Below are 14,779 nucleotides of genomic sequence, written 5' to 3'. Positions count from 1 at the left end.
GAGTGAGAATGTGCAAATTACAGAAAGCACAGCCAGAAGAGAAAGACAAAAAAAGTAGAGGAGGAGGAGGAGGAGGAGGAGGAGGAGGAGGAAGAAGAAGAAGAAGAAGAAGAAGAAGAAGAAGAAGAAGAAGAAGAAGAAGAAGAAGAAGAAGAAGAAGAAAGAAGAAAGAAGAAAGAAGAAAGAAGAAGAAGAAGAAGAAGAAGAAGAAGAAGAAGAAGAAGAAGAAGAAGAAGAAGAAGAAGAAGAAGAAGAAGAAGAAGAAGAAGAAGAAGAAGAAGAAGAAGAAGAAGAAGAAGAAGAAGAAGAAGAAGAAGAAGAAGAAGAAGAAGAAGAAGAAGAAGAAGAAGAAGAAGAAGAAGAAGAAGAAGAAGAAGAAGAAGAAGAAGAAGAAGAAGAAGAAGAAGAAGAAGAAGAAGAAGAAGAAGAAGAAGAAAAGGAAGAAAAGGAAGAAAAGAAAAAAAAGGTGTGCATATAAGAGAGTTCGAAGCAGAGGTGTGTAGGTGGAAGCAGAATAAAGACAGTTGAAGACAGAAAAGGATAGGGGGAGCAGAAACAGAAGAGCAGAGTAAGGTCACCAATAGCGTAGAGTACACACAGTTTAAGAGGTTTTAAAGATGGAGCATTCAACACAGATGTATATTTGCTGGTTAAGTATACCACAATACAAACTCAGGCAACATACCAAATAATAATGTCTCAAATTAAAAAAAAATACAACCCCCCCCCCCCCACACACACACACACACACACTCACACAAACCCATCCAGAAAGGAAAACATACATGCAAAAGATGCTCCAAACACTAGGATGTAAGAAGATATTACAAAGACACTAGACACAAAGACAGATTTCCAAGAGCTCAGCACACATTAACCATCTAAGGGTGCTTTCACACCTACCATGTTTGGTCTAGACTTTTTAAATTTTGTTTGATACCAACCAAAATCACTGTAGTTAAAACTTATGGACATATGGGCCTGGGTCCAGACCAAACAGTCAAACTTAACCTGACAAAAAGAGGTGGCTTCGGTCCAGAACGAGTTGTGTTTGTTTCTACTGTGAAAACTAGAACACTCTGTGGTAGAGGCTAGAGCAGGGGTGGGCAATTCCAGGCCTCGAGGGCCGGTGTCCCTGCAGGTTTTAGATCTCACCCTGAGTCAACACACCTGAATCACATGATTAGTTTGTTACCAGGCCTCTGGAGAACTTCAGGACATGTTGAGGAGCTAATTTAGCCATTTAAATCAGCTGTGTTGGTTCAAGGACACATCTAAAACCTGCAGGATACCGGCCCTCGAGGCCTGGAGTTGCCCACCCCTGGGCTAGAGAGAGGCCGAGACTGTTTTTAAATATCAAGGGACTTGAAGGGTTAAAACCTGACACCTTTCAGGTATATTGTGACAGAGCAATGGCATGTGAAAATAAAGAAAGTGAGGCCGGTATGTATGCATGTGTATATCAGACACATCCCCATCAAATCAGTATCAAGTCCACGTGGAACGTAAACTATTTTAGACTCCATTCACATAATAACCAGATCAGTTTAACAAAATATGAACCTAGTTTGTATTTCCAGGTGTGAAAAGGCCCAAAGACTGTAGACACCATTCCCATAGAGGACATATATACTTGCATAAACATGTTAAACATATTAACACAGATGAAACAATCATGCATGCACTTAAAAATGCATCGTCTTTTCACTGAGACAGCAAATAGCATAGAAACAAAACACACATACACTACTGAATTAATACCAAATGTACATAAACACTCATTAAGAGCAGATGTACATCAGCACTCAGACTCTCACACACAATACTTACAAAAATACACACTTACTACAACTGCTTCACCAATATAGTTCTTTAAGCTACACTGCTGTGTTCACACACAACGTGTTGTTGTGATGCTGTCACCCTAGATAAGGGTAGCTGCCAAGAAAACTAATGATCATGCTGAAACAGTAACCACCACTCTGAGGAAATCCACTATCACGTGAATGACTGGGTCTGCCAGTTAAGTGGCAGCATTAAGAATACTATTGTTCTAGCTGAACATGAAAGAAAAAAAAAGAAAGAAAGAAAGCGGAATTTATTAACTTTAAAACTTTAAAAAGAAAAATGCAACTGTGCTGCTAAAATATTGTAGAACAAAGACCCTGCATGCAAGAAAAAAAAAAGCATAGAAAAGAAAAACAACCACCAGGGCTGTAAATGTTTTTTTACCCCATCACTGGAGGTTTATGAACAGAGTATGTCCATGTACAGAGAAAAGACTGGAATTAATTCATAATATGTCAGACAGGTTGTGGAAATCTCCATGATGAGCACGAAGATGTGTTTATGGTTGTAAAACCATAGTGATAGGCAGTAGTGCTTAAAAGGTGGCTGTGGCTCATAAATATTTCAGAGACCGAATTAATGGGGGGGGATCTATTTTGAGGCATCTCTCCGCACAGCCTATTTTAAGGAAGGGTGGGTGCTCTGACATTCTCTGTACAAGCAGTCGCACACTTGTTCGCTTCGATCTGCAGACAAAGATGAGAGCAGGATGAGAAGAAAGAGGAGGAGGGATTCTGCTGTTGATCACATGATATTTCATCTCCCCACGACAGCATTCCCCCATCACATGCACAAACAAGGGAAGGAGGGGGAGATAAGACTCCTGGTGTTCTGCACCTCAATCATTTTCCTTGTTAGATGTTATTATAGCCAAAGAGCTTTTATGTGGGTTCATTAAACTGAAGAACATCAACAAGTCTGTGATTTTAGGGGTGTATTTTAACAGCATGCATTCTCTAAAAGGTTAAAATTTCTTATAAGCACATTTAGATGGAAAGAAAAACACTTCAAACATACATAATTCTGTTTCAATTCCCATGTTAAACTTCTAAAATTTTCATAAATTAAGTGATAACAGAATTTTTTTTTTAAGTGGACTACTCATATGGTTAAAAAAAAAAAAACTTAAAAAATTCTTAAATATGACAGAAGGGTCATGTCTGAAAACGTCTACATTTCACTACACAAACACATGTTACAAACAGCAGAACATATATTAGATCCTGTTTATATTTACAGAATAAAAACACTGGAATTACCATCTTGTACGCCTTCACCAGTTTTATCAATGTTTGTCTGGCCTCTGCCTTTAAGCTTTTGTATACAAAATGCCAAAACTTTATCCTATTATTAATCTAAATCTTACAAGTGGATTATTCCATAAGAATTTTAAAGCCTAGCCCAAAAACATGGCCTATCTGATTTTTTTTTACCTTTGACCACCAAATTCCAAATCAGTTCATCCTAATCCAAATGAAAATTTCCAGTAACTCCCTAAAGGCAGCATTTTCAAAACAACAGAATGTGATGCCAAGTGTAGAGGCATGAAAACCATATATGAAAACCAGGCTCAAGACCCACCTTTTTAATTTAGCTTTTACTAAGCGTTTATTTATTTTATGCTTATTTATTCTATCCTGTTATTCTATTATTAATTTAGACTTTACCTAATATTTATTGATTTTATTCTTATTCATTTTTTAATCTTCTTACTCTATTTATATTTATATTTATATTGTATCCTGTTCTTATTTATTTTATCATTTTACCCTGTATATATCCTATTGTGTCATATCTCCAGTGTTTCCTCAGAGGGCGCTCTCTGCACCGGGGCTGTGATCGACTGTGGCTGCTGGGTCTCTGGGGGTCCTCTCAGCCTGGCTGGGGGGCTCCTTGGCCTCCCTCCTGCTGTGTGCCCAGCCTGGAGGCTGCGGTCTGTGACCGGTGCAGACGGCTCCCTGTTATAGTGTTTCCTCACTTGGCTCATGCGAGCCCAGCCCAATTTTTACTCTTTAAGTGTGCGCGTGTGTGTGTGTGTGTGTGTGTGTGTGTGTGTGTGTGTGTGTGTGTGTGTGTGTGTGTGTGTGTGTGTGTGTGTGTGCGTGTGCGTGTGTGTGTGTGTGTGTGTGGGGGGGGGGGGGGGATATGTGTGTATTCACATCATTTATGTTAATGAGAGTGTGGGGAGTGAGTTGGAGGGTGGGGTGGGCTGCTTTTAACTATGTAAAGCACTTTGTGCTACATTTTTTTTTTGTATGAAAAGTGCTTTATAAATAAAGATTGATTGATTGATTGATATTTATATTTATTGATTCACAAGTTACCAACGTATTTGCTCCTCCAATTAAACCAAGTACACATGCGTACCAAAACATTAATACCACTCCTAAACGGCAAAGACACATTAGATCTTAAGGTTTGTAATGTGTTTATGTTGAGCAGCGACAAAGCTCCACTAACAGAGGTTAGTTTAAGGACAAGTGGAAATGTTGGTATTGCAGGATACGCCACAACACGCCTGATCTGTTCAGGCAACATAAAACACTACAAGGATCTGATGATAATATCTGAGTAGCATGGGATAGCTATAGAAATCAGAGTCAAAGCTGAGGCAGGTCGAACAGTTTGGGCACAAAGGTCTAAAAGCATGTTAAGCATGCAAACAAAGATATTTTTAGTATCTCTTTGGACTTTTAACTTTAGTTTTTATATACAAGTATTTATTGATGCATGAGACATTTTTATGGCTTCCATCTAAGAGACTACACAGTACTCATTAGTAATCATGAACATCTCCCAACACTGTATAGATGAAAGTAGAAAGTATTTATCAATAAGGAAAATTATTAGTTGTTGGACACAAAATATAAAGGGCCTCGTGGTTCTTATTTTCAAATGACCATGTCAGTTGGAGAGCACTACTGCACATGCGCACTACTTGTATATTTTATGCAATACTATGCAACATTTGACATGTTAACAAAAACTACAAGACTGAGTCAACCACAAAACAAACAGATTACTGTGAAAGCAATGCAGTTACTTTGTGTAAAAATGTGGTTGATGGTGGATGGGTGGAAGGGTAAGTAGGTCAGTGAGTCCCCAGTGAAACCACAAAGCAGCCATGCATGGGTCTTGGGAAGCCCAAAAGTGCAATGCTGGAATAGCCATTAATCAGCCGACTATGCCAAGCAAAGATAACCACCACAGGTCACCACTATCATCACCAAACCACTTTGAAAAATGGGCATGGCAACACACAAGTCAGTCAGCAGTAGCCCAATACCTAAAGATCTGCCTCCTCTTTTGAGAGCTAGAGCAGTAGCCCTCAGTGGAAAGTCTGTTGGGGTTAACATTAGGAGAAAACGCTAGAGTTACAGGACTGGAGTGGAAAACAGGATAGGGTTTATAGAAGAATGACAACGAGTGGTGTAAGAGGTAGAGGAAGGTTCATTGCAACTTTCACCACCCAAAGAAATAAGGGAGAAAAACAAAATGCACACAAGGCAAAAAGTTGACTGGTCAATCATTCCCGTTTCTCTCAGCATATTATATCATACTCTTTCAAGTTCAACGGACAGGATGCTTAGGGGTCGTCTTAGTCTAACTGCCTGTGAGTCAAATTATTTTCTTATTAAAATAAGAGAGAAGGAAAAAAGTGGCATTCCACTATGCACAAATCTCTCTCAAACACAGTGTCACTCAAAGTAATTTTAACACAAAACATCAGGGAAATTAGAAAATTAATCATTTGAAAGAAAAAAAGATTTAAAAAAAAAAAAGCGAAATTTGATTTCTTCTCTACAATCAAATTTTACCCAAGGCAAACTTGCAAGAAGTCAAAAATTAAACTCATACAGATACTTCTTAATATTTTAATGAGGTAGCTGCCTACCTCTCATAACTAAAACCTAACACAATACAGTGTTAATAGGAGAGATGGCCATGATGAAGTCTATGAACTACAAACATTGAAGTCTTCAGAAGAACGTAGGATCTTACCTGTTGTCATTGATGTATCCATTTTGAGAAGACTGTAAAAAAAAGGACACCTGCACATTATGAAATGTATAATTCTTTCAAGAGCACTTAAGACAAGCAGTGTTTTCCATTTCAAAAAGGTTTACAGGCTTGGATTTATGAGTATTTGGCATAAAATAAAGCACAGATTCCCAGTGTGGGATCAAGAACCTCACAAGAGACTGCAAATTCAGTGTGACAAATAATAAGGACCCATTTCTCAACAGTCTACACTTTCAACAAGGACTGCAGATTCCAGGATTATCACATGATTCTGATCACTTACTTTCTAATAATATCCCAAAAAGTTGGGAAGTGCTTAAGATCAGTAAGCCCAAGGTGTTACCTTTAGCTAAGTGGAGAACAGACTATATGGCTCCAAACAACTCAAAAAACACTAAACACTAATGATAGAGGAGGACGAATACCTCAGACATCTCACATTGAACACAAATCAAAGCAGCTAATAGGAGGGATAAATCCAGCTAACATAAAGTCTTTCTGATCTTAACTCTTTAAGATCATTATGTGTAAATGTGCTTAAAATGTAGGTTCTTCCTGAAAAACAACAAACTGTACTGAACTTTACTAATTCTGCCAAGACAAACAGTCAGAAATCCCATTAAATTATGTCCAAAGCTTGTTTATGTCGACCACAAGCATCTGGTCAAAATACAACTGTCAATTATTCAACCCAAGAAAAAGAACAGTTCATTAAAAGTCAGTTTAACACATAAAGTAAATTACTAAGTGAAGGTAATTGTTGATATTGTGGAAGTTTATCACAAAGAAATTAATTTCTGAGTAAACCTGACTGAGTAAACACTGGTGCTGTTGACATATGAGGAAATATGCACTGCAAGCACTTGCTCCTCCATCCATGTTCAATACTTACTTCTCGGGCAAAGATCCGGTCTCGTACCCGCTGATATTCTTCCTCTCGCTCTTCAATGGACTTGCTACGCCGCCCGTCCTGCAGCGGCACGCGGATCTAACATTTGGGGAGAGAATGACAATGTAAAATAATTAAGCATGCAATTTAATTTTCAAACACGTATAGTCACACTTTGTGCAACCTGCTGTCAAGAAAAGTAGCAGCAATGCACAAGATAACAATAGCATGTGAGGAAGAGCAGATGTCTGTTGTCAAAACAAGACAGCAGAATGAAAACTGTGCGAAGTGAGTGTTCAAGGGATGAGTCAGCGTGGGAATTTTTAACACCACAAACGTGAGAGAACATAGAATCATAGAAGACAGCATGACAAATCTGTGCAAGCATTAGGAAAAAGTGTCATAGCCCCAAACAAACACTGCTGAAATGAATAAAATGGTGTGATAAACTTGGTCCAGAAAACAAAATAAACAAAATCAATTTTGAGACAGAGAATCTCCTAATTCCAAAGTGGAGAATTGTCTCTGTATTTGAAAATGTCCAATTTAAGGTTTAATTTAAAATCTAAAGAGCTACTCAAATATCGAAGCATGCAAAGATCAAGTTCCTTTTGAAATAAACTGAAAATGTTTTTATAAAAGTGTATAATTTTATAGCTCTTCAACATAGATCAAATTTAACAATACAGCAGATAAATTCGAGTTTTGCACTGAATTTCTGTGCTACATGTTTCACAATTGTGGGGTCCCCAAAGCTGTCACATTATGACCACCGCTGCAGGGAACTTCGTTACTCTTTTGGGTGCAACACACAGGTCCTCAGGGGATCTTGTACACAGACTCGAGCATCGATGATCATTTAATTCCTGTAAATTCTAAGCCAAAGCCAAAACAGTTTGGATTTCCTCTAATACATTCCCTAATTTGATTATTGGAAAGCTCTAAAAAGACACTCATAACTGCTGATGGGGAGTTTGGATACACTCAGAAAAACCTTCTGCTGCTGTCTTTCTCTGACCTTTGCTGTTGGAATAAGGTAATTAACATTCATCTGTACTAGTGGTCATAATGTTAGGCTTAGCCATCAAGAAGATTTTGAAATGTCTTAAAGACTATGAACTGTATGAAAGTAGGAGGACGATAACTAATACAGAAATGATATTGGTGATGCTAGGTTAGAAAGGAAATGGTGCAGTCAAGCAGTTCCCAGTCATCATCCTAAATTTATCACCACAATTTAGCAATAAGAAAAGATTCTGTATATGGAAACCATAGGATGTGAAACCAAGCAAAAAGCTAAAATGCAATGGTTGCATCAGGATCAGACAGAAAAATGCAATTATTTGTACATAGCCTAGGAATGCAATATATGTGGTATGTTTCCAGATTCTGCAGATTAAAAATGTATCAATTTTCATATTTGATAACAAATGCAGTTTCACTCCTAACTGATAACTGTGCTACTTTAACAGTATACTGTAAGCCAATGGCCATTCTGTGGCCAAACCCTGCATTCTATCATAACTGTTACTGACACAGCTAATTAGCCTCCTCAGTAAGGTTATGTAAGATGACTACAGGACTGAGCCAAGAAATTGCTGCAATGCTTGTTGTTCACACATCCAGATGCCTCAGCAATCTGTTGTCTGACTGAATGAAAACATGTCAAACACCACATGCCATTAAATCCAGCTATGTCCCTTTATTTTTGTGGGGCCATCTCCAAAAGCTGTAACATGTGGCAGCAAGATTGAGAACTAGCTTTACATACAGTGTTTCTTTTAAAGTTATTAAGAAAAACTATTTGAGACAAGCCTACAGAAGCTTTTGTTACTCAGCGAGGAATCCAACTCATTGGTGGAGCTAAAAACACTAGCATGCGTGGAAAGTGACAAAAACAAACAAACAAATGAACCACTGTATACACACAAAAAATTACAAGGTACCAGTGTGTGTGAATGTGTGTGTGAATGGGTGGATGACTGGATATGTAAAGCGCTTTGGGGTCCTTAGGGACTAGTAAAGCGCTATACAAATACAGGCCATTTACCATTTACTTGTGATAACAATCGATGTACCTGATTATCATCTTTATCCATGCTAGCATCATCTCTCTTAAGGATGAACTTCTTCTGGAAGTCCATGTTGCGTTCATCCTTGATGTGTTCAGAGAACCTTTGTTCTGGGCTATACAACCAAAAAAAACAAACGTTGTGGAGGACAAAAAGCATACTTTTAAACATGAGCTCGTTTCACAGATGAATTCAAGACAAGAATTTTGGGAGAATCTGGGAAAGAAACTGTTGTCCAAAGCTCTAAAGCACTGCCCCACATGTGTCACAGCAGGAGTTAATTTGCGTCAGCTGGGTTCTTAATACTGGAAATATTCTGCTTAAGTAAATCGTGCATGAGACAGGACACTAGCTTTGAACTCACAAGACTATTGCCTGCAATGCTGTCACATCCGTGCAAATCAAACTCCACATGGGGGATTTGACAGTTAAAGAAAGCTTAATGCCCAATCTGACAGTGTCAGACATGATGTTCTTAAATGCACTTCCATCCAATCATGCCTAGAAAAGTTGAGTGGATTTCTGAAAACTAATATAGTAAATAAACCTAGATAAAACTGAACTGGTGAAATTTTGTGAACTATAGGGAAAAAACAGTAAATTTTGCAATGCTGGTACCTCCAAAGGGAGTCAAATGTTTTGTTCTTTCATTTCTAGATCTAACGATTTGTCAACATGTTCTTTAACAAATCCTCACATAGTATTTTTGTCCACTTTAACATCTAAGGCAGCAGTCTCCAACCCCCGGGCCTCGGACCGGTACCGGTCCGTGAGTCGCTTGGTACCGGGCCGCGAGAGTTGAGGCTCAGGTGTGAAATGTATGGTTTTCAGGGTTTTTAATCGGTTTTCAGCGTTATTTTGTTATTGTTTTTATCGTTAACTCTGTTTTCCTGGGTCTTTTCACGTGTGTTATGAATAAATCTTTTTTTTCGGTACCGGTACTAGTTTTATTTTGTTGTATTTATCCACGACACCTTAAAGGCCGGCTTGTGAAAATATTGTCGGGCATAAACCGGTCCGTGGCGCCAAAAAGGTTGGGGACCGCTGATCTAAGGTGAAACTGCTGCTGGCACAATCGATACCGCAATACAAGTATTATTTATATTAAAAATGTACTTCTTTCTTAGTTGAAACAATGGTACAGAGTTAAATAAAACTGATAAAAATCTATTAGATTTTTTTTGGGGGGGTGCGATACATGCAGGGAGTCAAACTTGTGTGCTGAGTGTTTTTTCCACCACAGCCAATGTCCTAATTTGAACTTATTTAATGAACAGTAATTAAATCTAAAATAAAGTTTTTGTGTACTCTTGCTGATATCACATACATTGCCTCTTGTGTTTTGTCTTGGAACAGGATTGAACTTTGAGCATTAATTTGACGTTCTAACTAACCAGACTAGTTGAAATCTGAGCCAAAGACAAACTACACTCACATGCGTGTGTTGCCCGTCTTGTTGATGATGACAGCCTTTCCCGTCTGATCCACATTATGGTCCATGCCAAAGTAGGCAGCCACACGGTGCAGCAGCATACGATGATAAGAAGTCATTTGTGGAAACTTCTTATACTGGTTACTGAAACAGAGATAAAAATGCATGAAGCAGGTTATTTCAACAGAGCAAATTACCCACAGCTGGGTTTTAATTCTCTGATTATTTAGGACATTTGCAAAACAATATTAATAAAGGATAAAGATAGATTTTCAAACTGTTAGGATACACAAATAGTATTCTTAATTACAGAATACACAACTACAACTTAACATAATTCTCTCATTTCCTCAGCACACTATAAATAATAAGAACTGAAGGTGGGAGGGCTAAATTTAAAAACATGTGAGTGATATGAAGAACGTGGCTTACTTGTCGTCATTAATGAACTCCAGGATATCTTGTTCCAGTTTAAGCAGCATCATTCGATCCCTGGTGAGCCATAGAGGGAAAGCGAGTGAGGGACAGATCAGAGAGGTGAGCAAGACGCTGAATAGTGGAGCAAGTATACTACTGACATGTCATTACACACACACACAACAAAAAAAAAAAGTGTTCTCAAAATTCAGGACACCAAAATTTGCTGTTTTTCAGATATCTAAAAAAGTAAAATTCATGTACAGAAGCCTGTACAGGCGTAGATCGTATCTCATGACACAACATCCAATTTTTCAGGATGAAAATGAAGATATTTAGAGAGTGCAGATTTTTTTTAACAACTAGTCAAAAACAAATGATATTTGATTTTACAATAAAAAAAATGCAATTTAAATAAAATCATTGCTATCAAGTTTGATATTATTTCATATTTTCATAGTTTGGACAAAGAACTGCACTATTTGAGCCTGTTAAAAAATGGGAAAAATCAATTTTATAAATTGATTGGTATAAATCAATAGCACTTATCTTACTTAATAAGTAATTTATTATTGTGCTCGTCTTATTACCAACATGTTTATCCGTCAGACCCGTACCTGGGATTGTTTTTCAGTGTGTTGACCAGAAACTCGTGAACGTCGATGCCTGTGGAGTCAGTATATTCCTGACTGGAGTCTATTAAAAAACAAAAAGGGAGGGGGGGGCATAATCAGACAGAGTTAAGGGAAGATGTTGATAGGAAAAGATACTTTTATGAAGTGAGAGTTTGCATCTTACCACGTGACAGCATCTTTCGGGGAGTCTTGTCCTTCTTCTCCTCTTCATTTTCATACTCGTCCTTCGAGGACTTCTCCTCCTCTTTGTCAGATGGACAGCTGATGTGAAGCTGGATGATATCCTAGAAAACCGCTTTTCATTATTACACAAATTGCAGGTTGTGCATTTACTAATTTTGCCTATTAAGCATTGTAAATCCCGTCAAAACAGACTTGCAAACCACAAAAAACCAAAAAAAACAACCAAAAAATAAAACAAAACACGTTACCGATTCTGGTGGTCCATCATTGGAAAACGGACCGGAGGACTCTTCACACACTGCAAGACTTCGTACCAGCTTCAGTTTGGCATTAGACTGAAAGATTACCACACAAATTATCTGTAAGGCTAATGTGTTACAATTTTATATTCTAAACACAGAAATAGTGCGATTTGCTCTAAGCTAGATTTTAGATTTTATGCTCAGACTTTCCAACTATAATTTACTACAACAACATACTATTACATCTATCCATGTGTAAAATACAAGCACCTAGCATTTTGATACAAGGAAACTCTGAATTTCATTAACATCGTTGTGTACCATGCCAAAATTCTGATGTTAGGCTTTCTATCGCATAAACAACAGCATAAATGTCTCTCGAGCCTTCAGGACAATGATATTAGCTAATGAAGAAAGACCCAAGATGGCACAGGGCTAACACAAATCTTCAATACAGCATATGTAATGACAACACTTCATTTGTTAGTTAAAACCCCAGAGAAAATTAAACCTTTAAGTGACATGATGAGAGCCATTATCTAATGAAAGCATTGGGAACTAGTTAAGCAAGGTATGTCATACTAAAATACCATTCCAAAAACGCAATAACTGGGTTGAACTCTCATAATCAAGAATGACTAAACACTGGTATGTCATATTTATCAATGTCCGAATGTCCAAAATCAATTACACATACATATAAGTAAGGTAAAGCCAGTTTAAGAGAGCTACAGTATCCATAACTCATTACTAACATAACTGAATGAAAATGTTACTTTACTATGCTACGTACAATTTGGTCGCCATACTCACGAAACAGCTGACCTGATTTTCTTTTTCCCTTTACTCTGCAAACCAACATCTAGTTGTAAAATGTAACTGGTTGTATCTGTTTTTCTCTTATCATTACAGAGGTCAGTCTAACACAGCTACTTTTAAAGTTGGACTTAAGATTTTAAGCCAATAAAGGAGGTGCTCCTCTGTAGTTGAGAGGATTACAGTGTTAATAATGGAAGGTCGCCTTATACAAACAAACAAAATAGCACGGGGATTATTTCAAGGAATTAAGAATAAACTTGAATAAATTTATTTAAAAAGAAAAAAAATCTAACCACAGACACTTACCTTGGCCCTTTTCCTTCCATGGCTGTGGTTAGGAGCCCGCTTCTAAAAGAATAGTTTATTGAATCATTTTATTAATTAAATTACAGTATATTAGACACAAACTAAATAGGGTACATAAAGTTGAGGAGTAAATGAACATGTGTGTAAGAAATTGTTCTGCATTCATCAGTATAAACCATAATGAGGTTTAAATATTACTGGCTAACTCAAAGCTTCTACACAACATGTGGGATAATAACGCTATTGTTCGTTGATTAAAAAACCTGCAGCAAAATAAGGAATAAAATTTTTGGTAATGTGTTACTCAAAAGACAACAATGTTTGTCAAGCACAATAAGATATTTGCCAATAAAATAGAAGGTAAAGGTAGCTTCATTTGAAAAAAATAATAATAATATGAATTTCCTGACTTGAATCCACCTCATCCGTAACATCCGTAACACCAACAATAATTGGTTAGCTTACTAGTCACAAAACAAAACAAACAGCTGATTACTGGGTATTGTTACCAGCCCTGAAATTCAACAATGGTCCTTCTCAAGAGAGGAAATGCGTTAGAACTATGTGGAATACAACTTCCTTTCTTTTCTTTTTTTAACATCTAAATGCAAACTTACTATCACCAGTATGATCAACTTCTCCTACCTGTGCATCCTGTGGAGAGCTATCATCCGGCTCCAGGCTCTCTCCAGTTCCTTCTTTGGTGCCCTGTGGTTGAGGGGAGGTCTTGCCTCGACTGCAGGGCTCAATAAGTGGCCCACTCTCTCCCTCCTGCTGGATGTCCGTTGTCAGGCTCACTGACATCTTTTTAGGGGAAAGGGGGGAGGGTGGGAGTGGGGAGGGGGTTGGGTGGAGGACCCAGCAGTGGCTGAGAAAAAAAAAAAAAAAAAGAAGATAGATATAAGAAGGGGAAGTTCTGCACTCGCTGCATAGAATGGCTACCCACTTGGCAAAAACTGTGCAAGGAAAGCCAAAAAAGACAGAGAGAATGTACTTTAACACCATTTACCTGTAGGTGGTACCAGATCGGAGCTGGACTCTGTTCACTGAGTCTGGACAGGAACCACACGGAAAGATGTGGGGACCCACTAACGTAGTGTACTCGACTGGGCTGCAGCAGGGGGCGAAGTGCAGTCCATAGCAAGTCTTAGCCTCTGGGGAAGGGCTATAAGGACAAGAGAGAGAAAAATCCCCAAATTATGATACATAATACACATATACATACATATATATAAATGTAACATTTTACTGCGCTTTGTGACACTCAAGTGGAGTTGAGTGGGGGAACACAGCAGCTGAAAGCTCAACCTAACAGCAGCAACTTTAAAAAGTAGCATCTAAAAACTTTTTAGGTTTAAATTAGGGAGGCTATTTTTGGTTATTTGGTTCTTGTTTTTTTTTAAAAACATCAGACAAAAATAAATCACAGTTTGTAAATGAAAAAAAACTAGAAATGCAGAAGTAACTAATTTTAGTAACTAATTTTAAGGTCTACATTTCCCAACATAGGTGCAAAACCTGCTCTCAATGACACACCTTTAGGATAACCTTAGAAAAACAACATGCACATGGGGGGAAAAAAAAAAGATATCTACAGCAATCAGATGAATTGAAGAGGCAGCAGCCAGCCAGCCAGACAAGTGGGAGGGGCACCAAACGACCGGCCACCACCTCAGGGGTCCTCAGCGGCCTCTCTCTCCTTCTCTCGCTCTTCAGCTTAGTGCAGCAGCATGGTCTGTCCTACAGTCAGGAGTCCTGTATACCAAGAGCAGAAGAGGAAGACACGGATGACGTCATGTTTCACACACTGAGTGACTCATCGCTGCTGCTGTTGCTATTTCTAAGAGGGAGGGGGACAAAGCAGCTGAAAGCTCAAAACCTAGCAGCAGGCAGGTTTTAAAAAGTAGCAGCTA

At 38.1% G+C, this 14,779-nt stretch overlaps 1 protein-coding gene across 15 annotated transcripts in view; it reads right to left on the bottom strand.

Moving 5' to 3' along the window:
* r3hdm2 (R3H domain containing 2) overlaps positions 1–14,031 on the bottom strand; it is a 29,183-nt gene extending 15,152 nt beyond the window's left edge. For 4 of the 15 annotated variants that reach the window (XM_026166794.1, XM_026166800.1, XM_026166802.1 and 1 more), the window contains exons 1-11: positions 13,512–13,728; positions 12,867–12,908; positions 11,748–11,834; positions 11,480–11,600; positions 11,299–11,377; positions 10,697–10,756; positions 10,268–10,408; positions 8,839–8,947; positions 6,764–6,859; positions 5,851–5,900; positions 5,135–5,188 (exon numbers count right to left, since the gene is read on the bottom strand). In XM_026166794.1, the coding sequence (XP_026022579.1) occupies positions 5,135–5,188; positions 5,851–5,900; positions 6,764–6,859; positions 8,839–8,947; positions 10,268–10,408; positions 10,697–10,756; positions 11,299–11,377; positions 11,480–11,600; positions 11,748–11,834; positions 12,867–12,908; positions 13,512–13,670 (998 nt within the window). In that variant the 5' untranslated portion in view covers positions 13,671–13,728. Of the gene's footprint in view, positions 1–5,134; positions 5,189–5,850; positions 5,901–6,763; positions 6,860–8,838; positions 8,948–10,267; positions 10,409–10,696; positions 10,757–11,298; positions 11,378–11,479; positions 11,601–11,747; positions 11,835–12,866; positions 12,909–13,511; positions 13,735–13,875 lie in introns of those variants that run through there. The other 11 variants (XM_026166793.1, XM_026166796.1, XM_026166803.1 and 8 more) reach the window with 4 other exon arrangements.
* Between the last annotated feature and the right edge of the window lie 748 nt (positions 14,032–14,779).

This window comes from Astatotilapia calliptera, chromosome 5, assembly GCF_900246225.1.
Source record: "Astatotilapia calliptera chromosome 5, fAstCal1.2, whole genome shotgun sequence".
NCBI classification, from domain to species: Eukaryota; Metazoa; Chordata; class Actinopteri; order Cichliformes; family Cichlidae; genus Astatotilapia; species Astatotilapia calliptera.
The sequence above is the reverse complement of the archived record's forward strand: the minus strand, read 5'-3'. Positions and strand labels throughout refer to the sequence as shown.